This window comes from Dipodomys spectabilis, unplaced genomic scaffold (genome assembly GCF_019054845.1).
Source record: "Dipodomys spectabilis isolate Male_0828 unplaced genomic scaffold, ASM1905484v1 ptg000045l, whole genome shotgun sequence".
In the NCBI taxonomy this organism is placed as follows: domain Eukaryota; kingdom Metazoa; phylum Chordata; class Mammalia; order Rodentia; family Heteromyidae; genus Dipodomys; species Dipodomys spectabilis.
In genome coordinates this window covers 3,942,614-3,968,148 of record NW_024870722.1, presented here as the reverse complement: position 1 = coordinate 3,968,148, position 25,535 = coordinate 3,942,614, and the positions used below count along the sequence as shown (strand labels likewise).

At 41.1% G+C, this 25,535-nt stretch overlaps 1 protein-coding gene across 3 annotated transcripts in view; it reads right to left on the bottom strand.

Annotated features, from left to right (window-relative positions):
• Window positions 1-25,535, bottom strand: part of Jarid2 (jumonji and AT-rich interaction domain containing 2) — a 239,718-nt gene that overhangs the window by 54,659 nt on the left and 159,524 nt on the right. For all 3 annotated transcript variants that reach the window (XM_042678520.1, XM_042678522.1, XM_042678521.1), the window contains one exon: window positions 5,020-5,189. In XM_042678520.1, coding sequence (XP_042534454.1) covers window positions 5,020-5,189 — 170 coding nt within the window. The remainder of the gene's footprint in view (window positions 1-5,019; window positions 5,190-25,535) is intronic.

The following is a 25,535-nucleotide window of genomic DNA, read 5'->3' as shown; positions in this document are numbered from 1 at the left end:
TGTATAAACTGATTGGAAAACAGCAAATAATTGGACTTGGATACTGTCTCTGGCAATCACTGGCACCTGTTTGCCCCCAGCATGTCCTTTGCAATAACCATTACATGGGAAAGTAAACTTGAGCTAAGAGGGATTTAAGTCATCACTCAAGATCTACCAGTCTTCAGCCACTGCGCTTCCTCAGGAGACCCTCAATCATTTTCAAACAGATGCCCAGGATAATCTTCCTAATCTACTAGTTCTATTCAACCGTCTTCTTAGCTGAAGAGCCTCAGCAGTGCCCCCAGTACTGAGCCCATCACTGCAGGTTGAACTCACATCTTAACTTCCTTAACCATGAACCAGCCAAGTAACCAACCCTAACCCTAGCCCCAGCCCATTCCACAGTGTTCTGTGCATTGTCAGAGGCTTCTGCAAAATTCCCTCCAAAGGCTTCTTTATCTACTACCAAAGCCAGCTCATTCCAGCCCCGTCATTTTTACAGTCATCCCAGTTGTGTACAGCACAGGCCTCTACCTACTCTGACGCTCTCGCATACCTATTACCATATTCTCTATTTCACCTACAACCTGATTCTGCTTTCCGGTGTCTAATCTCTGTTTTCTGAGTGTCTGGCACACAAAAGGAGGTTCAATAAAGGTTAGCTGAATTAATTAGCAACTGAATGACAGCAGATCTTGGAAGATTCTGTAAGACAGTGGAAACAATGGCAAGCAGTCCCAAAATAAGACAGCATTGCTTCACAATGGCTGACAGTGAAGATGTGTACAAGAAATCCTCCCCACCCACCAAAGGCTCTCTTCAGCAGCAGACCATGCTGGGACACTGAACTGTGACAGCCACAGTCTTAAGAATGAACTGTGTTGTTAGTGTGTATGTTTCAGGAGTCCCCTTTGGGAATCCCCTCTCGTTTGCAGTGCTCCATAAAGAGAAAAATGTAAATAAGAGAATCATTTAACCTGCCATTGCTCTGCTGCATTAAGCTCTTTTAAATCTCTTAATAATTATAGTCAGAACAAAGAGAGGAAGACAGAACTCATTAAGAATAACGAGACTGGTGACAGGAAATACAACGACGGTACGAATCACTGTGCACAGCGCACACACAAACCCCCGGTCCCCGCCTGTACTAGAGGAAGATACTAATTATGCCTCTGGCAAGAGACATGTGGACCCTTTCAAAGCAGCTATTTAAAGATAAATACACGGCAGGCAGGCAAACACTTCAGGCCCTGCTCCAATGTTCATTCCCCCTTGCTTTCCTTGAGCAGTTCTAGGGCATGACATTAAATAGAAAAGCAAAGAGCCTTGCCAAACTTGGCTGATAGGTCTCTTAGTGCCTTCAGACACATTTTTCTTTTAATCTCTAAAGCTTTTTAACCCAGAATGACTAGCTGATTTGTCTACATGTCGTCAGTAATCCCAATATTGATGGTATAGGTACCTTCAACCTAAGGTTTTTGTTGAAGACACTTAAGGAAATTTCCAGGAAAAGGTATGGCTGGGTTCTTGAAACATCAGGGATAGGTTTAGAGAACTCCATTTACTGTCCTTCCCATTCCTCCACCACTTACTCTCTCCCACATTCCAAAATAGCACAGAAACTACTGAAGATGATAAACTGGGCTGGACAAATGAATGACCTGTAATCCTTAACCAGAAACAACACAGGGTCTCGTTCCTGCAGCCAGGCATTCCGTAATGAGCTTATTAGAGATCACCTTCTCCCCGACAGTGCCTGCTGTCACTCATGGATTAAGACTTACTATGTTCTTCAGGCTCAATATGGAGGTTTGGGGGCTCTGACAGGATGCATTTTTTGTTTTGAAATCAGCACCAAAAAAGAAGTCAAAGTATAGAACTAAGAATGTTAATCGGGGTCCCAATTGTGAACCATGCCTGAAAAGAGTTTAGCAGAGGCTAAGATTCTGCTGAGGATATTCATCATCAGCTGTTAATACCAGGGTTACAAATGTGAGAATTAGACAAATTATGAGACAGGTATAAAACAGAACAGTGATAAACTCTAAAACAGTTATTAATACAATACCAACAAGTACCACATATGCACAGAGAAGGCTTCTTTAGCAAATATTCACAAAGACAACATGTAACACTGGTGAGCTCTGGGAAAAGGATGTTATTTTAATTCTTTACTATTGGTATACCAAGAAAAATGAGATATATTTTTTATGACTCTCCCCACCCCCTCAATAAAGTTTATCTCTTTTTCTGAACATATAACTTAAAGAGAATTATTAAGGTACACATTAAAGCCAAGCACTGATGGCTCACACCTGTAATCCTAGCCACTCAGGAGTCTGAGATCTGAAGATCACAGTTCAAAGCCAGCAGAAAAGGCTCCTTGAGACTACTATCTCCAATTAACCACCCAAAAAATGGAAGTGGACCTGTAGCTCAGAGTGGTAGAACAAAAGTGCTCAGAGACAGTGCCTAGGCTCAAGGTTCAAGCTCCTATGACTAACCCCCAAAACTGAAGTATATATTAAAGGGATCATCTATATAACCTTTGTATTCATCGAAAGGCAGATTATAATCATCTCTAATTTTGCACTAAAATTCACTATCTAATCGATTTACTTTTCCAAGCATCTGTGGCTATGGATCTGTACTACAAGGTCAGATCTCACAGACATATTGGGAAGTTAAAATGGTTCTCAATTTTAATACCTCAGATCCAAAAACCTATACGAGAAATGTTAAAAGCCCAGAGTCCTTACTAAAATCAAAACCTGCAATATTATCTGACTTATAAAATAAAGCTTATATATAAACTCCCAAGACTCATATTTTTCCAAAATTGTTATACATACAACACCTAGGTTTGTTACTTAGACTTTTATTGCTTTTGCCATCACAAAGAGCAAATTTGCCTAAAAGAAGATGATTCTCCATGCCTATGATCCTTAAACGTCAAAGGTGGGTCCTTGCCATGATTTTCTTTTTGCATCATTTATTTGAATAGTATGCACATCCCTCCAAACAAGGTCCTCTCTACATCTCCCCCAAACCACCAGAACTGATGGATTTTCTGGACACAGAGACTACTATTCCACAAATTAAGCCAACTATCCATGGCCAAAAATCATTTGCTTGAATAGAGGTAACCAACATAGTTAAGTCATGGTACCTTTAAAAATAAAAATAAAACCTAGCTCAAGATGTGATAAAAAGTCTTGTGAACATCACAATAAAAGTCTCATCACAACAGAGCTTTAATTATTGACTTGAACTTATTTTGCTGATGGTGATACAAGCACCCTTTCAGATTTCTTTGCTTAATTCCTTCTTTGGAGACTTTCATTCCAGTCTCTTTCTACTCTTGGCACCACCCTATCTCAGCTTCACAGCCTACTGGTGACTCTTCTCCCCAGTCCAGCATCCAATCCAGCCCCAGACTGTATTTACTATAACTATTCAGTACTTAAAAATATAATGTAGGGGCTGGGAAGGTGGCTCACTGGTAGAGTGCTTGCCACTCACATGCGTGAGGCCTTGGGATCGATTCCTCAGCACCATATAAACAGAAAAGGCTGGAAGTAGCACTGTGGCTCAAGGGACAGCACCAAGACCCAGAGTTCAAGATCACAACTGTGTGTGTGTGTGTGTGTGTGTGTGTGTGTGTGTGTGTGTGTGTGTGTGTGTGTGTGTGTTACAAATAAGTTATATGGGCAGATTTAAGTAGCAAAGACTCTCTCCTTCCAGTCACTCTCTTCTCAACCAAACTTATCCAAGGCCATTTTCTAATTCTCCTCCCTATCTAACTCTACCTCTAACACATAACTTTCTTCCCTCAATATCCTCAAGGACTACCTCAATTTTCTTGACAATTCTGTATTCTCTCTTAGGGAACATGGCTCCACTGAAATCCAAACCTATCCTTCCTTACAAACCTTTCCCATCACCTTGCTCTGTTAGCAGATCCTGTTCGCTTACTTGGACAAATATCTTCACTATTATAAAAATTTCTGCTGGTTTTTATAATGTAGCACAGACTGGTAGGACAGTGAGCTCTCAGCAGGTATGCTTATAGACTTCTCTCACATACAAACATTACCAAAACACAAAGGGGGCATGGGGGAGGAGGTAAGGAAGCCAGGCACTGGTCTCATGCCTATAATCCTATCTACTCAGGAGACTGAGATCTGAGGAGTATGGCTTAAAGCCAGCCTCGGCTTTGGAAAAACCCATAAGAATTCTCATCTATTAACCACCAGCAGACCAGAAATGGTGCTGTGACTCAAAGTGGTAGACCACTGGCCTTGAGCAAAAAGAGCTCAGGGACATCTCCATTCCCCAAGTTCACGCCCCATGCGGGAAGCTGGGAGACTGAGAAGACAGTAGTTCAAGGCCAGACAGGGTAGCAAAGTCCAAGAGACTCCATTTCCAGCTTTCTTGCTGAGCTAGAGATGTGTCTCATGTGGTACAGTACCAGATGTGAGCAAGCCCACAAAGCTCTGAGTTCTAGTCCCAGCAATGGGGTCGGTGAGCATGGGGGGCATGGATAACAACACAGACAAGGAAACAAAAAGGAAGAAAATACTACAAACTTTGTAACCACACATTACAAAGCCAAGAAGGGCTAAGTAAAAGTCAAATGAAACCATTACAATATATAAAAACAGCAGCTGGGGGCTGGGAAGGTGGCTCAGTGGTAGAGCGCTTGCCTTGCATGCCTGAGGCCCTGGGTTCGATTCCTCAGCACCACATAAGCAAACAGAAAAAAGCCGGAAGTGGCGCTCTGGCTCAAATGGTAGAGCACTAGCCTTGAGCTGAAGAGCTGAGGGACAGTGCCCAAGCCCAGAGTTCAGGCCCCACGACCGGACCCAAAAAAAAACAAAAAAAAACAGCAGCTGGCTTGACCAGTTACCCCTCCTGGTATAAAATTCCTCAAATGTGGCCATGAAACTGAAAAATGCGCAATCTGCCAGGATCCATCACTATCTACTGTTTTATAGTTCTTTCAATTAGGATGCTCCTTCGACAGTGCAGGCTTACCTCGAAGGCAGAGAAAAGTAAGAAAGTCTTCTGTCTTAGGCTTCCTTTTAGAGAGGTCAGAAATTTGAGTAGCTGGCGGGGGTAGCAAAGGCTCCACTATCTTCACCGGAGTTGTGCTGGGACTATTCGGCTGAGATTGAGCAAACTTCCTTTGTGCTTGCAGCCTGGGCCTGCAAAAGCAAAAGAAAATTGAAACTAAATTAATCACAGACTGGAGGATATGAGCCTACAAGCAGCAATAAAACTATAACACATAAGAAAAGGGAGGGGGATCTCTTTTTGATAAAAACTCTTTCTTCCTGAGACTCTCTATATCCTTACTCTCTCAAAAATCACAGGCTTGCTTTAAAAGCACAATAGATTTTGTTAAAGGGCTGGGTTATAAAGTATGCACCGCTACCACATATACATGCTTTTCCTTCAATTGCCATATACATAATCTACAATGTTTGATGACAGTGGGTTAAGGCTTTCATACTTTGGTTTCAGCCCAAAATGAAGAAAAGCTAATTCTCCTATTGCACTGATGTGGCATCCTGTGTGTTCATCGCACACCATCACAAATACACAATTTCTTCCTTATTGTGGCTTGACACTCAGTCCATTTTTGTCCTCAAACTGCCACATCCCCAGTCTTCTGACCCAAATCAAGTAGTGTTTCATCTTTAGTCTCTTCTAAATTATGCCACAGAAACACACTACAGTAATTAAAGCATTTAAAATGCTGGAGGGTAAAAAAGAAGAAATGTCTCCTTAGTATACTTAAATCCCTAAACCCAACACATTATGGTTAATCCTTTGCCAACAGGGTCAAACATAAATTCCATAAAGATTCAACAGGAGGCCTCTTCCCTACCAAATCCAGTTAGTGTACATGGGGCACAAAATAAATGTCCTTAATGTGATGCTTCTCATCTGAAAACTCTGACATGCAAACCTCTTTTGCACTCTAATGGATCCCAGCTAACAAACTGTAGCCTATAGTAAATTTCCCATTCTCCACAAATAAGTACACTAATAATATATCTGGACATTAAACTAATGTTATTATTTAAACTAATTAAATAATATATCTGGACATTTAGCAGTTGTCTAATACTGTTTTCCTGTAGTCACAAAAATGTTTAAATGAAAGTAAGCATGTCTAAGAATGAGAACATGCTTACTGTGCTGCTTCTAACTACCCATAGGGACTTGCTCACAGACTGAGAAACTCACAGAGCAGGAGGGCAAGAACACAGCCCCAGAGGAGCTCTATGGTAGAGGGCCATAGAACAGTCTGTCAGAATCTCTAATTACTTCTAGACACTGGGAGAGAGTGACATCACCTAACTCGATTAAATAAAAATTAAGAAATCAGGAATATTTGTAAAGCACAGATACATCTACCTTTACTGCCTTACTGTTAGAAGATTTTGTATAAAATAGTAATTACAAGATATTCTCATACCCACTTAAGCCACAACCTATGGCTGCTTTGAAGCTTGATCCTCAGATCTCAGCCTCCTGAGTAGCCAGGATTATAGGTGTAAGCCACTGATGCCCTAGTATCATGAAGTTTAACTTTATACATCCCCAAGAGCCCCCCATAAATATTAAGTAGCACAATTTTATGATTATCACAACATTATCACTAAAAATGTTTGCTTGCAGAGAAGCATTTTAAATTGCACCTCCCTTCCATACTAACCAGCTTCTACGCCTGCCTCCATGAGGACCTATCGTGAACAGTGACCAGATCCTATTCCCAAAACAAATCAACACTGGATCAAAAGGAGACTACATGGCTCCTCCAGCTACTTCCTGGGCACTAACTCATTGCACAAAGCCATGGCCACACTGCAATGCCCTGGGAGGTAGGTAGAGCAGCCTCCATTAATTTGTTTTTGCAACACCATGACCCTAACTGCCTGTTTCAAAGCAAAAGGAATTTCATTTCTGATTTATAAAAATTGTCCTAGTTTTTTATTCAGCTGAAAAATTTAAGTGGATGATTTCATAAAGTTTTCTAAATGGACACAATTTACCGGGAGTCCCACAGGAATTTCATAGAAATACTGCCTACATGTCAACAGGATGTTAAGTGTTTCCTGCTCTTTCTAAAAAGTCAGCAACAACAAATACCACATGAGACAACTCTTGTAGCAGCCATAATGAAAAACAAACTCTCTCTCTCTCTCTCTCTCTCTCTCTCTCTCTCTCTCTCTCTGACGAAGGTATTTCACAATTCCAGAACCTCAATAGCTTGAATAAAGGACATTTTTCGCCTCATGACAAGGAGACTCAAGTCAAGGAGATCAGATTAAAAACGTCAGCAAAATAAATTACACCTTAGACAAAAGCCAAGCTCCCAAGTGATTAAGTATTTGTAAGACCCAGAAGAAAACAGAACTGTGTGTCCAGTCGACAAAGGGTAGGTCTGTGATGTGGCTTTTCCTCCCACGTGGATTACAAAGATGTCGATCTTGCTTTACTGATCCTATACAATGGAAGAGCCAAATCCGTGAAGTAAGCAGTGTTACAGTGTAGGTGTAATTCAAGGACTGATGATCCACTTTAGAATGTCGACTACAAGGAAATGTGGGGAATTATCAGATGTGCTGAATCTGTATCTGGAGCTGCTAGGAGCAGAAGAGGCAGATTCAAAGTGGGGTACAGGAAGATAGGAACTAATAGACTTGAAGAGAAAAATGGTTACATGGTCTCCAGACCCACAAGAGAGAACTGTTACCTTCTGCACCATTTACTTTACCCTCAATACCTAACACCACCACCAGTGTCACAGTATTGACCCCAGAAATACCACCTCCCCCACTTCACCCAGAGCCAAAATGCATTGCCACAAAAATACTGTTTGATCAAAGAGAGGTTCAGTCACAAGGGGTTAGGTGAGTACAGGGTTCCTAGTAGTGAGGTTGGTGGCCCACTCCTGTAATCCTAGCTATTCGGGAGGCTGACATCTGAGGATCCAGGTTCAAAGCCAGCCTGGGGAGGACAGTACATGAGACTTGTCTCAAATTTACCACCAGGAAGCCGGAAAAAAATGATCAAAGCTAATGACTTTGGTGATTGAAGGGGTTTTAGCAAGTTCTCTCTCACTGCATAGGTGAATAAACAGAGAAGGGAATATTCTAGGCCTATTTGTTTGTTTTATTGGTTTTCTTTCTTTCTTTTTTTAGCAGAAACATCTTCATTCTTGTCTCCGCTCAAGACACTTCCTCAGAGAGACAGGTTCATTCTAACATAGTCTATCACCTATGACCAACCACTCAATCTCAAACCATTCGGCTGGTCTTCCCAGGACTCTACTACAATTCCCTCTTCATGGCCTATTGCTACATACTGAAGACCAGCCCTCCATAAATGCTAGCACAGAACACTACACTGTTGTGCTAGTTATTATTATGGACTACACAATCCCTCAGTCATTGCTGAGAAGCCACACAACTGACTAAGCACATAAAGGGTTTGGGGAACGCTACATGGCAATCTAGAGACAGCAAGAACACTCCTAAGAAATATGGATGTAGATCCAATAGCAGCAGGAGACAATGATATGTGGTTCTATCTAGACAAGCCAGCAGAGCTCTACCCAATGGTACACTGGAATCTGATGAACTTTCGGCCTGTGTGGTCACAATTTCCATCATCACTTAATGAGTAATTACTGAGCCACTAGCACATCATCACCAGCATGCAACCAAAGTCAGATTACCTGGAGCTGTGTGTGGACCTACAACACAGTACAACACAGTAGTATACAGTACCCTTTAACTACAAGACCTGCAATTGCATCCCATTTTTCCTCACATAGCACAACAGTCACAGCCGTTATCTGTGGGGCCAGGGAGGAAATTTCTGCCTTGTACCATACAGACAGGACCACGAACCACAAGGAAGGTTATCTGTTCTTGGTGGAGCTGCATAAGCGTTGTGAAAGACAAATGTGCTTCCTCCTCTTCCCCTTCCACTTCTAAAGACACATGGAAGGTGACATTATTTTCCACTGAGCTCCCAGACCCTCCTCTCCTTTGGGGTTACAAAGAAGTACAGCCAAATCAATATTTTATCGCTTAACAAATATCCAAACAAATCCTCTGTTTGTTTTGGCAGTTTAAACTTAAGACCTCATGCCTGCTAGGTAAGTGCTCTACCACTTGAGCCAAACACCCAGCAGTTTTTACTGGTTATGTTTTCAAACAGGGTCTTGAGCGTTTTGCCCAAGCAACCCTCAGGCCATGATCATACTACTCTTAGCTTGGATTATAGGTGTGTACGACCATGCCCAGACCAAACAAATTTCAAGAACATATTTCAGATTTAAAAAAAAAGAAAAAAGAAAAAAAGGTAGCAGTCCTGTAATCCTAGCCTCTCAGGAGGCTAAGATCTGAGGACTGCTTTTGGAAGTAGTAGAGTATATGCTTTGCCCTAGGTTCAGAGATCTAAACAAAACAGAAGCTACTAATATTTTCTTTTCAAGGTTACCAAGTTGTGAGATGATCTGACAAAGTTCTTTGGTTTTAAAACAATTCTCCTATGCCCCATCTTCCTACTCCAAGCAATGCATATGGAGGCTTCAAGAGGAGCCGCTCAGGAGGGTGGCACTACTCTTTCTAGCCTCTCTACAGGACAACGCTAAACAGTTTACTGCTGAGTGAGCATCACTCTCTCAGGCAGCACTCACTGTGGTCAAACAGCAGTTCCTGGGTTGATTAAATTCAACTTCTGTGTGGGATTTCAGATAGTCACCAACCTAAGAAGCAAACAGTGCTATGTGCACAGTTTGAGTGAGGAAAACAGGAGCGTGGGAGACCAAGTGGTTTGAAGTCAACACACACAGCTGGTCCCTTGTTGAGCGATGAACATGCCAAAACATCATTTTATTAACTCAATTTTCCAATATTAAACATGGAAGCTGGTAAATCCAATTATTTAGATTACATCCCAATTCTAAACAAAGGGTGAGGAATGGGGGAGAAGGGGGGATCACTCTGTTCATTCAGAAACTAAGAAACTGTGTCTGGCAAATGCAAAATGACCGGCATGGCTGCACTCTTTGTGCTGATGTGGGAGCAGGCCCTGATGCTTTGCCAACTTGCTGAAAGGCCTATTCAAAAAAATTTTCCTGTGTTTCCATCCCCAAAATAATTACCCACTCTATTCTACCCCCAGACATACACACACACTACAAACCTGGCAGCTACTCAAAGAAATAAGAGTGTGCCCATGTGTGTGTGCTGGAGGTTGTGGGGGGCCAGGCAGGGGATATCCTTTACCAGGGCAAGCTGCCCACCAAATTCAAATGCGAGTGCAGTTGTGGGCAAACCACACAGGATGGCTGTAAACATCCTGAATAGTAAAGAGAAAATAAACACATCCTCAAGTGAACCCAGAGGCAAGCAAGAGTCCCCTCCAAGGGCATAGCAAGGAGAAATGCACCATAGACGGTACCTTTCTGAGTGCCACCTCACCCTGTTCCCAGGCTTGTAATCGTATCAAGGTCATCACACAAAGACAACAAAAAAAAAAAAAAAAGGGGGGGGGGGGGGGGGGGTGGAGTTCAGTGGGCTCCAGGAGAAGAGTTTGGCTGCATGGAAGGCAAGCCTTGCTCTGTGACATTTCTTCAGCTCTAGTCATGCTGCTTCACAGGTCTCTTTTCTGCTTTATGTATAAACAGATGAAATTGTTTATCTAAAAAAAAAAAAAAAAACCAACCACAAGATATTAAATATTTGCAGCACTTGTCTTAATTAAGTTACATAGGGAGCTATTTAGAGTAAAAGTTTGTTTCAGTCAGCTTTGCCTAAAGGAACTGTCTGCTAGTTGAGTCCCTCTCGTTGAATACTTAAGAAGTTTGGTTAGGTCTGACTGGTTCTAGGAAAAGACGAGCAGTAGCACACAACTTGGGATTTTGGGGGTTTTTTTGTTTTTTTTGGTCCGGTCGTGGGGCCTGAACTCTGGGCCTGGGCACTGTCCCTCAGCTCTTCAGCTCAAGGCTAGCACTCTACCTCTTGAGCCACAGCACCACTTCCAGCTTTTTTCTTATGTGGTGCTGAGGAATCAAGCCCAGGGCCTCAGGCATGCAAGGCAAGCGCTCTTCCATTGAGCCACCTTCCCAGACCTAACTTGGGATTTTGATAAACAAATTTTGTGTCGATTGCATGGTGGCCTTGGTGCTCTCAAAATGCTAACTTTAGGACAAAGATATATAGATTAGGCTCCATTTACCTCCAAGCTACTGTGACCTCTGACCACTGCAAGAAAACAAACAAGGCAGGCACCTCAATAGTTAATTCCCCTAACAATTCTAGATGAAAAGTAGTGATCATTTGTGAGTACTAGGTGAGAAACTAACACCAATTCTCAAACTACTGGTAATGGGTAACTTTTAAGATTTGAGATAGGAATTCTGCCCAGCACTTTAAAAGGCCAAGAAGTACAAAGAAGGCAAAATCCCTATCATACTATACTTTTCTTAAATATTAGAAACATACTATTGTATTTCCTCACACTGAGTCCTCCCAATGCAAACTAAACTCATTACACAGACTACCTGTCTTTAGAACACAGGCATCCTTAGAATCATTAAGCTAACTACTGGTAAACACAGTCATCAGTACTGCCCATCAAGAAGCTGGCCCAAGGAGAAAGCAAGCTTTGCAAGCCCAAATATTATCACCACTTTTGGAAGATGTCACTACTTGTCCCCATGTTTCACAGCTCAAAACAAAGGCATCAAGGAGAAAGGTGAGCTTTCCTTCTCCTTTATTTGGGGGAAAGAAAGAAAGGAGAAAAGAAAATAAAAAGTTACAATGCTAAGAGCTATGAATAGATATCTGTAACCCCAGCGATTTATCTGGAGTATCAGAAACAAGAATATTGTTAAGTTTAGGAACAGGCTGGGCAAAAACATGCCAAAACCCTGTCTTAGAAATAAAAACAAAAAGGTCTGTGGTATGGCTCAAGTGGTAGAGCACTTGCCTAGACTATGTAAGGTCCTAAATTTGATCAATACTACTCAAATACGGGGTATGGGTGCGGGAGGGGGGTGGTAAATACATAAAAGAGAGGAACAATTTCCTCCAAGTTAAATGTTCTTTAGTGCATATAAATCTTAGGTTAGGTGGTGACATCCCACACAAATGATATGAAAGGTAATACAGCTTTGGATTCAATTAACAAAATTATTCAATTGTTACTCGAAATCTTACCTGGCATCCTAAAATGTCAAAGAACCAAGACTGCCTGGAAATCATGAATGTCATGATCAAGGAAACATTTGACATTGAGTTCTTTTGTGTTCTAGAAAGCAACCATGTCACACTGGAGCTGAATCCTCATTAATCAACAATTAAAGTGGCAACAAAGCCCCTTTGTTCTGTCAATCACAAATGTCACCTATATGTCAGTTATATAAATGCCACTTTTAGTTTTACTACCTAGGCAAAGCTAAAGCTTCATGTCCTAAAGTCTCCAGGTAGCTGAACTTCATTCTTATCAAGGATCCAACCCAGAACCCAGAATCTAAGAGTTGCAAATGTCCCTTTCAACACACACTATTGATTTATTAGCAGGAAAAGCAAAAACTGAATCCTAAAGCAAGAGAGAGTAAATAAGGATAACTAGAGTCAGAAGAACAACACATGGAGCTATCTTAAGACTCTCAACGGATATGGCCAAAGAAACTCCTACTTCATTATTGTAGGTACAAAATATGAACAAATTATCCAAACTACATTCAGTTTTAAAGGCCTAGTGGTGCCAGGTAAAATGTTAATTTGCCTTTCCACTCATCCAGGAAGTGACGCTGCCACTTTAGTTTTTAAGCTATCATTTTTTAAAAGACATTTTTCAATTTTAGGTTAATACCCAGCTACAAACTGCCAAAGGAAAACAAAAACAAAAACACCCTCCAGGCAGCCATCTCTTGACCAAAAGAATGGTTGGAGAGGGGAATGAATGATCTGACAAAGCAGGACTCATGTTTCAAGAAAATACATGAGGAAAACACCATTCATTCAGTAGGTTTCTAAAAGCACAACTGAAATCTAAGTTCCATTGAAAGTTCTCACCATAACATTATCAATGGGGTTGTAGTGAAATTCTAAAATCCATTCATGAGTAGGAGGATGGGGTACAGTGATAAGAGTGCTTACTTAGCATTAGCAAAACCCTGGCTTCCATCTGCAGTACAAGAGGACCAAAGCGCAAAGGCAATCCTCACAACATCAGACAGTCCAAGAGCAAGAAGAAACTTCTGCCATCTTTTATCCTCTTCCCCTCAAGCCTAAAATTCACCTTCAAAGAGATCTCTTTTTAAAGGTGAATAAGAAAAGGAATGTCGCGCTGGGAATGTGGCTCAGTGGTAGAGTGCTTGCCTAGCATGCATGAAACCCTGGGTTCAATTCCTCAGAACCACATAAGCAGAAAAGACAGGAAGTGGCTCTGTGGCTTAAGTGTTAGAATGCTAATCTTAAGCAAAAACAGCTCAGGGACAGTGCCTAGGCCCTGAATTCAAGACTGAGGGCGGGGAGAGAGAAAGCCAATCTCTCCTGTCCAATAAAAAAAAAAAAAAAAAACCTCATGCAGTGGCTAACAGGCACCAATAGATGGCAATAGAGAGTCTGTAGACTCCAGCTCTAGAATAATCCTAGGAGTAAGGAATTCTGAATTAAGATAAACAATTCCTGCCGTTGGCCAATTTTTTGGACCTATATAAGCACCTGGTACTAGATAATAAGACAGCTGCTGTTTACAGAAAGTAGTAACCCGAATGCTATTGTGTCCCTCCAGCTCCACTACAGCTCTAAAGTTCTCATACATAGAAACTCATAAACTCAGCTTTTCTAAATATCAAAACTTAAGCCCACAGCTAAAGTATATAAGATTGATCTCCAATATGCTCTTTAAAAGGTGATTTTTACTACCAAGAAAAGAACAAAAGAAAAAAAAAAAAAAAAAGTGTTGCAAAATGCCAGCACATGTTACTTTCAGAAATAAATTTAAAGTATTCATTTTGGAATTCTGACAGAAATTACCCAGTAGCCAGAATAATAATTTGTAATTTTTCAAGCTATGCTGTACCATGTAAGCCATTATTACCAGCCAGATGCTGTTCTGCATCAAAGGATTCACTACAATTTGCATGTTCTCCCCTCCTAAGCATTAGTAGTAGAGGGGTAGGTTTGTACCACTGTTGTAAGATGAGAATGTGTGATCATAAATACTAGAAATGGCTGAGAATATTCAGGTATTACATAGGAATAATGACACCAACTCAAAAGGAACTCCACAAGACAGTGCACTTTTGCAGAAGAGTGAGCCATTGGTCAATGGGCCAATAATCTGCAGGCAAGCACAGAGAAGGCAGGCTACATTTTATCCCTAACAGGCCTTGCCCCATTGCTCCAATTGGCCCAGCTCAGGTTCACCATCTGCTCACATCAGGGTAGTCTGAAGATGTATTTACATAAAACGATCATTAAAAGACTTTGGAAGGCCTGGAGCAGGTAGCTCACACCTGTAATCCTAGCTATTCAGGAGGCTGAGATCTGAGGATGGCAGTTCAAAGCCAGCCTGGGCAAGAAAGACTCAGACTCTTATCTCCAATAAACCACCAGAAAACCAGAAGTGGCTCTATGGCTCAAGTGGTAAAGTGCTTGCCTTGAGCTGAAGAGCTCAGGGTCTGCACCCAGGCCCAGAGTTCAAGCCCCACGACCCATAAAAAAAAAAAGAAAAAACACAAGGTAAGGAAGGCAGCATGGCTAACTATGTATTAAAATGCTGCTTTTCTGAAATAATGACTGAATATGAAGTTAGACTTGGTCTTTTTTTTTTTCCCTTGGGTCCAGTCGTGGGGCCTGAACTCTGGGCCTGGGTGCTGTCCCTCAGCTCTTCAGCTCAAGGCTAGCACTCTACCACTTGAGCCACAGCGCCACTTCCGGCTTTTTCTTTTTGCTTATGTGGTGCTGAGGAATCGAGACTTGGTCTTCTTTAAAGGCTAAGATACCTTCTCTTTTCCAACAAGCCACCCTTACTCCCAAGCCATAGGTAATTGAATGAGTATTCCAAATGCTCATTCAAATGCCCTGAGCTGAAGAGCTCAGGGACAGCACCCAGCCCCAGAGCTCAAGCCCCAAGACTGACCAAAAATAAAGAAAGAAATAAAAGACTTCGGAGCACTCAAGCAATCTCAAAACATATTCACACCCCCTTCTACTTCCTTGAACAATTTGAGGTGTGTCTTTACTGCCTTTTGGAACAATCAGTTAAGACATAACCTTACAGCTAAAATATCCTACTTTACTAAAGCATTTCCTCCTTCTCTTTCTTAACTTGCTGATATTGTCTTGGCAGAATAATCTACCCAAGTCAAACCACGAGGCCAAAGCAGGAACTTTTTAGCAATTTTGATATAACAGAAGACTTTTCTCACAATAATCAGTCACCGCTTGTACATGGCAAGACAACAAATCTCCTTTTGACTGATGGCACGTTCTGGAAAAACACAGCTCACCAGAGATTGGTTGATCCAATAGGGATCTATGTCACCGCAAACTGCAATGTCAGTTCTAAGAGACATCAGTGGCATGAGAATGTAAATAAAAACCAAGGAAATCGTATCATATCATTTCAAAATGCCGGTAACAAGGAATCAAGTCACAAAGATCTGCTTTCTAAGGGATACCACCAGCATAACCTCTAATATTGAACTGTTACCAAGATTAAAGTTTTTGCACACAGTGGTTAATATACTTCAGGCCAGAAAACAGAAACCTAAATCCAATTAAGTGAGAATTAGGGTCTGAAGAGTGAATGGGAAAAGGGCCTGTCACAATATTCTATGTTTGCTAGGTTCCATCAGACATGGCAGGCTGTACATCCACCGGCCCTCTGTCTAATCCCATGTACAACACTACAGCCCTCAACTGTCCATGAACCACAGATAGTACAGAACCTTCCATAAACTATGTTTTTTCCTTCCTTTAATGTTTCAGCGTATACTTTTTCTGCTCCTCTTTTTTTTTTTTTGGTTAGTTGTGGGGCTTGAACTCTGGGCCTGGGAACTGTCCCTCAGCTCTTCAGCTCAAGGCAAGGGCTCTACCACTTGAGCCACAGTGCCACTTCCAGTTTTTCTGGTGGTTAATTGGGAGATAGGCGTCTCACTGACTTTCCTGCCCAGGCTGGCTTTGAACCACGATCCTCAGATCTCAGACTCCTTAGTAGCTAGGATTACAGGCATGAGCCACAGGCTCCCGGCTTTCTGTTCCTTCTTAAATCAAAGCTATTAATCTTTCTACCAAAAAGAGCCAATTTACTACTTCTTGGCAGATCCAAATTGCCAGCACCATTGTTGGGGCATTGTTGAAAACGACTGCTGGAATGCAAACCCTGAATGCTAGATAATAAGATGACTACTGAATGACTTATGAGCAGGGAGAGTACACTGAACAAGGACAACTCATACCATGGGCATGAAGCAACAGAACAGTAAGAGATTTCATCACACTACTCAGAATGGCAGCGCAATTTAAAATTCTTAAGTTATATATCCCCTAATTTTTTAATTAGGGGCCACCGAAAAGTGAAATCACTGAAGGGATAACAATTAAGGAGGGATTACTGTAAACAAACAGAAAAGTCATGCTTGTGGACAACAGTGGTAGATTGGGAGCAAATGTATGCAAGACCAATAAGGCCCACCCTAATTACATTTAGTTTCAATGAGGAGTCTGGCAATGTCTTCTACTAGGTACCATAACCAGACCTCTCATTCTTTGTCTGACAAGTATAGAGCCATTTAACCAATAAACCCTACTAAAGATACAAAACTGTTGCAGCTAATGCTAATATAATCAGGGCCTTGCAGATATCTCTGCATATGAGATAGGATCTTCTTGTTGTGACACTAGAAAAGTAGTTCCACAGGCTCTGCAAAAACTAGGACAAAGCTAATAGCAGAAACACCCAGAAGTGAAATTGGGGGGTATGAGCAAGCCATCCTTCTAGGTATAGAGACATAGTTCTGTAATCCCAGCACTTAAGAGGTATGGGGGTGGGGAGAGGGAGGGGGAGAAAAGAAAAGAAAAATAAATAAGCAAGCCCATTCTCCCAGTGAAGGTGACTCCTTCGTAATGGTTAAACTCCATGACAATTTCTGATCTTTATTTGGTTTCAGAAAACATCCTCAGAAAAGATCTAACTTCCAAGCAAAACAAGATTAAAATACTCAAATGATAGTGTGCCTCTAGCAACTCAGAAAGGATGAGATATCCTGTCCTTCATTAATCCCTCATCTTCCTTGTCAGACAGCAAAGTTAAAGCCACAAATTCAGCCTATTTCAGCACATCTTAAACTCTCTCCAAAGAAGGCTGCAGCCACATGTCTATCCTAGGTTTCTTCTACAGCCTCTCTGTCACTGGGCATTTCTTCTGGGGAAAATAGGGAGATAAAGAAATGGAGAGATGGGCGTGGGAAGGTGGCTCAGGGGTAGAGTACTTGCTTCACAAGCACGAGGCCCTGGGCTGGCTTCCTCAGTACCAGATACGCAGAAAAAGCCAGAAGTGGCGCTGTGGCTCAAGTGATAGAGCACTAGCCTTGAGCTTAAGAGCTGAGGGACAGAGCCCAGGCCCAGAGTTCAGGCCCCATGGCCTACCCCCAAAAAAAGAACAAAAGAAAAGAAAAGAAAAAGGAGAGAACAATCAAAGTTGTACATGGTCCTAATGATATCTGAGCACTTGGAGATCCAGCAAGGAAGGAGGATCCCCATGCTACTAATAAACCTCTAATAAGAGAGAATGTGATCAGAAGCTTTTATTAGTGAGAAACATTAATTGCTAACTTCCAAAATGTTACCTTTCACCCTCAGCTTAAAAACCTCGTTCCAGTGAGTCCTTCAAAACATAGGGTTAAGAAATTACTTTCTGTGATGTTTCCTAGTCACTTACTTGATTCTCTCTGCGGTCCATTCTCCCCGGATCTACCACCCACCCAGATTCAGAATAAACAGCTTCAACTGAACAGATGAGAACACACTGTGGAGGTGGTGGGAACCACAATGAAAAGAGGAAGTGAGAGACTAAGAAAAAATTGTCGCATTGTGAAAACTGGAAAGAAACAATGATATGCTGAGCAACCATGGAAATAAATAAATGACGTGCTTCTCTACTCTGCAAGTCACTGATTAACAGTAAGTACATTCTTTCTTACTGTTGGTTTCTCGGAACATTGTGCCAGCAAATGGGCAAGTGCAGTATAATGCTCATAAAGACGTAGGGAAGAGGAAGGACAGTGCTTAACTATTCTCTTTTATAATGACTCTCTTCATTTCCACCAGTCTAAACATGCCCTAATGGTCTTCCTTTGATCCAAGGAGCATCCATCTTGAGCTGTGTCAATAGGCTGCCAAACTCCACACTCTAGGCCATACATCAGCCCAGGGAAGGGTGGTGATTGCTCCACCTCCAGCAATTTGTAAATGAGCCTAGTAAGAGATTATTTCCAGCTGGACACTTAAACCTTCCTGCTCTAACATCCAAGACTATAGTAAAGTTATACACAGTCACCAACACGTGACCGACTGTGGGGGACTCGGGTTGCAAAAGTATCCTCCTAACTCATGCCTTGTTTGCTTAGAAAGAGTACAGAATAAACTACTCTTTTCAAGACTATTATCTCTAGCACTTCAGAGTCATCAGGCTCAGCATCAGAATAAGCCAGTCTTAAATATATGCATGCAGATGCATTAGCCTCCCCCCCACACACACACACAGGGTATGGCTGAAGTAGTACAGTGCTCGTCCAGTATATTGGAGAACAATCCCTAGTAACATGAAAAAGAACAGAAAACAGAAAAAAATAAAGATACACAGTGGGAGCAATACATTCAATAGGAGCAATAACAGACAGCAGCACAAAGCTATCAAAATCCATACACTCTCCCCAAAGCCCTTTTAAGGAAGTCATTTTTTTTTTTCTGGAAATGACATTTTTTTTTGGGTCCGGTCGTGGGTCTTGGGCGCTGTCCCTCAGCTCTTCAGCTCAAGGCTAGCACTCTACCACTTGAGCCACAGCGCCACTTCCGGCTTTTTTTCTTTTTTTTTTTTTTGCTTATGTGGTGCTGAGGAATCGAACTCAGGGCCTTAGGCATGCAAGGCAAGCGCTCTACCACTGAGCCACTTTCTCAGCCCCTGGAAATGACTTTTTTTGCACCCTCTCCCACCCACTTCTCCAAGAGCACAGCCCCTCCCCCATATCCTAACAAACTGGTGGTTCCAACTAGTCTTCTGGTAACACTTTTGAGAATTCAAATTTCTCTTTTTCTTGTTAACCTGTCTTTTGTTTCTGTAATTTTCAGATCCACTTAAGACTTTTATTTTTTATTTTTCTGGTCATAGGGTCTGAACTCAGGGCCTGGGCACTGTCCCTCAGCTCTTCAGCTCAAGGCTAGCACTCTACCACTTGAGCCACAGTGCCACTTCCGGCTTTTTTTGCTTATGTGGTGCTGAGGAATCGAATCCACGGCCTAATACATGCAAGGCAAGCACTCTACCACTGAGCCACCTTCCCAGCCCCCCACTTAAGGCTTTTAAAGAGTGGAAGGTTTCTTTCCCCCTTCACATTGATGTATTTTACAATTCTCAGGCTTCATTCAGTCCTTTCTGGAATGGAGATGAAAAGGAAATGGAGGGAGAGGTCAGCAATCTACTTCACACTAATTTTTGAAAGTGCTTCCTTTTTGTGTTATATAATTTTAAAAGGGAAATACACTAGAGGGGTATGCTTGCAATTTAAGGTGCCACCAGATTAAGCCATCTCTTCTTGTTCTTGATTGCCATGATCCTTCACTTCTGGCATTAAAAAACCATCAACAAACCTCAGGTAAGAATAATAAACCTCAGTGATAGAATTAGTCAGCAACAAATATTGTGAATTTATAGCACAGATAAAAAAAATTAGAAATGGTGCTGTGGCTCAAGTGGAAGAGCACTAGCCTTGAGCTGAAGAGTTCAGGGACAGCACCCAGGACCAGAGTTCAAGCCCCATTACAGACACACACACAGACACACACACACAAGTAAGCGACTGAGCAGCAAATTCAAATTCATGCTACTAGACTACTGAGCAACTTTTTTTTTAAACCAAAAAGACCTTGGTAGGTAAACCTCTGGTGCTCTATTACTTTGCTAAGAGGCAGTATATTTTAAGAATTGAGGCCAGCCATGATTCTATAGTATGACTGAGATGAAGAGAAAGGGCACCATGGGGACTGTACAAAGACATACATATATCTACTCTCTGCATAAACATGGATAGCCTTGGGACGTGATGAAATGTGCCTTAATCCAATTACAGCATGACAATATAAAATTACCTAGGCTAAGTCACGAATCAGGTGCCAGCTCCTGTAGCAACTGCCCTCTAGGACAAAAATCCCTATGGGAACTCATTCCCTGAAAGGGAACTTTCGAGTAAGAAAGGTAGCAGGTATTCCTAGACTACCTTCTCAAAGGCCCTTCCCAAAGCCATTAACAGACTTCAGACCCAGGTTTCTAAGTAAAAATCTGAGCTGAATAGCTCAACAATAAAAGAAGTCAGTTGACAGGTAAGCAGTGGTATGTATGTATCAAGGCTATTCTAGGCCTGGTGTACTGGGCTCATCTTTTTTGAGCTCTCAAAGCCTAACACCCTATAGAACAATAACAGCACTATATACACTATATACACCAGGTGAAGAATCAAATGGCACTTGACAGAGGAATTTTATTTTCCCATGAACTGAATTCATTTTAAAGTGAAAACAGAAAGTATTAAATACCATTCTATGATAGGAAACAGCATTAAGCTGTAGTCCATGCCACCTGAACTTATAACCATGCAACAGAATATACTGCAGTGTTTTCCAACTCCACAGTTCTCCAAGGAGGTATTGCAGTGGGATGATGGGGCCCAAATTCCACAAAAAGTGGTGAAATGCAGCAGTGTGGGTCATTTCCAAGAATTCTAAAGAACAGGGCATTCAACAACTCAAAAAAGTATCAAGATGAGAAATGATTAAGAGAATCCTGAAGCAAAATGCAAAGAAAGCGACAACTCAGAAGTATACATGGAGAATTTCTGCTATCTTTGTACTTTTATCCCCAAACAAACTTCAACTTGAGAGTCCCAGACTTGAAGGCTCCTCCATGATCCCCAACTTCTAAAGTAGAACCCACCCTATTTATATTAAACAAGTATTCCCTTCCAAGGACTAAGTATCCTGTCTGAGAAGTTGTGAAATAAATAGCCTGGTCATTTCAAGGATACAGGATCCAAAAATCAGAACTTGAACCCTGAATTAATGTTCTAAAGGCACCTGGGCAAAGTAAACCTGAATCCTCTGCAAGAACAGTTCCTTCACCTCGGGCCTCAAATGAATCTTCCAGATACACCACCTCATTCAGGGGAAATTTGAATAATTCACTTTCTACCAAGAACATAAAGTACCACAAGCAAAACCCAGCAGAAACCAAACTGAAAGCCAGTCAGCAATGTAAACTAGCAGACACTGTTTAAATAAATAAAAACCAAACTTGAAAATATCTTCAAAAAAGAAAACTAGTTCTCAAAACAGTCAATACTAAAACTAACATTGAAAAAAAAAAAACTGAAAGCAGCATTTGAATATATTAGCCTAATATTTGAAAAGGACCAAAAAGAACTTGCTAAATGAAAAAAGAAACTTTGCAGGAGGATCCCTGGGGCAACCAGCACTCAAGAGCAACCCGCACAATACAATACAGCAAGATCCCGTCTCAAAAATAAAATGAATCGTTAGGTAAATAAACAAATCAGAATTAACGCTTTTTATTTAGTAGAACTTTTGACCATGTTTTCATTGAAACAAACCCAAATTATGAAATACAAAGCGTAAAAATAAAAAAAAAAATCATGTATTACACAGATTCCTGCAAGTTAATCTTGAGGCACAGGTACAATCTTAGTAGGCTCCAGGTATGAAGTTGAAAAGACACTGCTATATATACTTGAGAAGCTTCTCATCTCCTCCTGAGAGATCCAGAAACAGCAGCTAGAAAAGGAGTTTTATTGACCTGAGAGTAGGATTAAGCTACTACAAAATACTACTGGAGAAGGCACAATAACCTTCTATCAAGATACTTGAATTAACAATCCAAGGAATCACATAATAATAGAATTGTGAGGCTCATACTTGGGTGGATGAATGCGTTTCTTTCCTGTTGTGCTCTGGGGAGGGAAGAGCCTCTGTTGTCATGACAATGGTAAATCAACACATTCCCTTCCACACTTCCCACTGGTTAAAATAAACAGATCAGAGCTGACCTTATTTGCACCTACCAAAAGAATGTCTGAAAGCACCCCTCATCACCCGCTCCTCCAGAGAACTGGCTTCTACTCAGTCTTCATGCAACATGCATTGAGTGATACTCCCACATCCCTTAATAGCTATATAGGCTAAAAATACCAAGTTCCATTTTAGAACATAGGTCACTGAGAAAATGTTGATGGGTATATGAAATTGCCTGTCACTGTAAACATGACTAGAAGTATGAATTCTGTGCACTGAAAGACAGCTATATATGGTGTTATTTAGTGTCATCTCTCCTGTATGATCTACAACAAAACTTGCTTTGTTGCAAACAGAAGCTGTTAGGAACACCGTGAAAGGTGGAGACAGACTTATGGAGGTGTGTATGTTTTAAGGACACATTTCCCCACTGGGCATAAATTAGTTTGTACAAGTTGAAACGTGTGAAAGCAAGTAAAGAGTAAATTGCATACATATACGCATAAATAAAAATTCTCAATCCCATTCTATCCCTGCCACACAAAGAGAGACAAACAGTCCAGTAACAGATATATGCATTCACACAATGGTAAGAGATATGGAAAAACTCCTAAGGCTTTAAAAAAAATTAAGGTACAAAGACATGAATGTGTAATGGATACAGTCTTCTTGACTGTCAACCAGAAACTCATCCATGAATACCAGAAGTCAAAGGGAGGAGGCAAGGGAATTACCATATACCTTAATCTACCAAGGTCTAGGAATAATGTTAAAAGTAGAAAAGTTAGGAATAATGTTAGAAACAGAAAAATCAAAGGCTATCCAAGACTACATCATATTGCCTGCTTAGAAGAGTTTTCACAGCAAGCAAAATCCTCTCCTCAGACGTCATGACCTTAAGCAATTTGGCATCTGAGCATTTACTGAATAAAATTCAGTGAGAGAGAGAGAGAGAGAGAGAGAGAGAGAGAGAGGAGGCTGGGAATATCTGGCTGCCAACCACTATAAATAATTTCAAATACAACACAAGGAAAGGAAAGACATTATTATTCTGCTGTCTCTGCATAAAGCAAATGAACAAGGCAAGGAGGTAAACATTTGAGAAGGCACAAAGAAAGGCATCTCCAAAAGGTGTTGGAGGTAAGTAAGAGGGCCCCCAAGCAGTCTTAACCACAGAAATAACCGCTGTCCACTATATAGAGAATGGACATTGATTACTTGTTATTTATTGCTTAGGGCTTTACATGAAATATAACCTTTAGTCCTTAAAAGTAGTGATTATCAAAGGGTGATTCCCCAACTAATAGCATCAGAATCCAAGTACTGGATCTAAGGCTATACCTCAGCCCTGCTGAATCAAAAGCTCCAGAGACTGAACCAAGTTGAGCTGTTCACTCCCAACCTTTCTTCACTCCTTTCTTTCCTGTGTTTGTACGCATATCCATGCAAGCTCTCACCAGTAACAGGGCCTGAAATAGTCTCATATTCTTACTTGGCTTTTTTGTTTATAGAAGGGACTCTTTATCACTTGAGCCACAACTCCAGTCCAGCTTTTACCCTGGTTAATTGAAGATAAGAGTCTAACAATTTTCTGCCCAGGCTACCTTGGAGCCTCCATAATAAGATCTGCGTCGCTAGGATTACAGGTGTGAGCCACCGGCACCCAGCTAAGGTATGTGTATAACATGCCCTTCAGTGCTGATACAGATTATATCTGAGCTAAATAGTATTATGGTTGCCATAATCACACTTAGGCATGGCTACTTTAAGTAGCTTTTAGCAGCACACACACACACACACACACACACACACACACACACACGCACACACACACACACACGCACACACACACACACCCTCTACTTTATTCCAAAACCAGTGCTCACAGTAGATTTAGGGGTCTTAACTGGCTTAGTAAAAACATATGAGCACCACTCAGCAGGCCGTAGCCTGTGTATTCCTGAGATCTGATAGTTTCATTGCCGTATCTGTAATCACCTCTAGGTTAATGGGAATTACCACATACTAGTTCCTAGTTAAAGGTCTACAATGGACATAAAAACCTCTTCAGAGAAATCCATGGATCAACATCCAAACGAATTTCTATAATGTCCGTACATCTTAATATATTTTAAATTCATATGGCAATTGTATATATTTATAGCATACAGATTTTGACACTTCAAAACCTGCATATAGTGTATTCAATACATACAATAAGATCAAAGATAAATCCATTATCTAACAAATCAGACATTTACCATTTCTTTATAATGGGAATATTCAAAATTCTCTCCACTGCTTTAAAATATACAATTGTTAGCAGTCTATATTCTACTACTATACTATATTATTCTACTATACTATACAAAGAGTATAATAAGTTACTTCTATATGAATGTGACTTTTTTTAACATTTTCTTTAATTGCCTTCACTGGAAAGGAAAACAGTAGACATTGTAAAAACTTTCCTTACATACTTTCTATTTTAAAAGTGTGCAATTCTCATTTCCATTTACAAGTATCTAAGAGCAAACCAAAGAGAGGGGAACAATAAATAACTCATCACTGTAAATAATCCTAGCTATTTAGGAGACCAAATTGCTGGGATTTTACTTTGAGACCAGCCTGGGCATTTCTGGCCCACTTCTTCATAACGCTAGGCTCAGTGTCCTGTACCTATTACCCTAGCTACCTATTGGAAACTACCTAACACAGGTGGATCATGCCCGGTGGATTGTGCCCAGTATACACCAGGCAGGAAGCATGGTCATCAGTAAGACTGCCTGCTTAGCAAGTGTTGGGCCCTGAGTTCATATCCCAGCACTGCTGAGAGCCAGGGAACAAACAGCAGGTCTCCAAATCAGGACACAAGTTTTTATACTCCCTCATCATCACTAAGAAATTTGAGAAACACCTAAAAGTACTTGTTTATGCCATGGCTTAGATAACAAGAAAAAAACACAAGAGCAAAACAAAAGGTGCATATAAATACTTGAAGGTGTTTGCTGGTACAATTCTTCGAGATATGCAGCAGAGGGTAAGTGGAACTTGCCTTAGTCTCTCCTTGGCCTTTTAGCAATTCAGCAGAAGTGGCTTCTTTTAGTATGCATATGGATTTCTGCTGATGTAAATCATCAGTGTACATTCTGGCTTCATTTCACAGGAAACACTACTATACCCTCTAATTAGTAATAGTCACAGACTCTC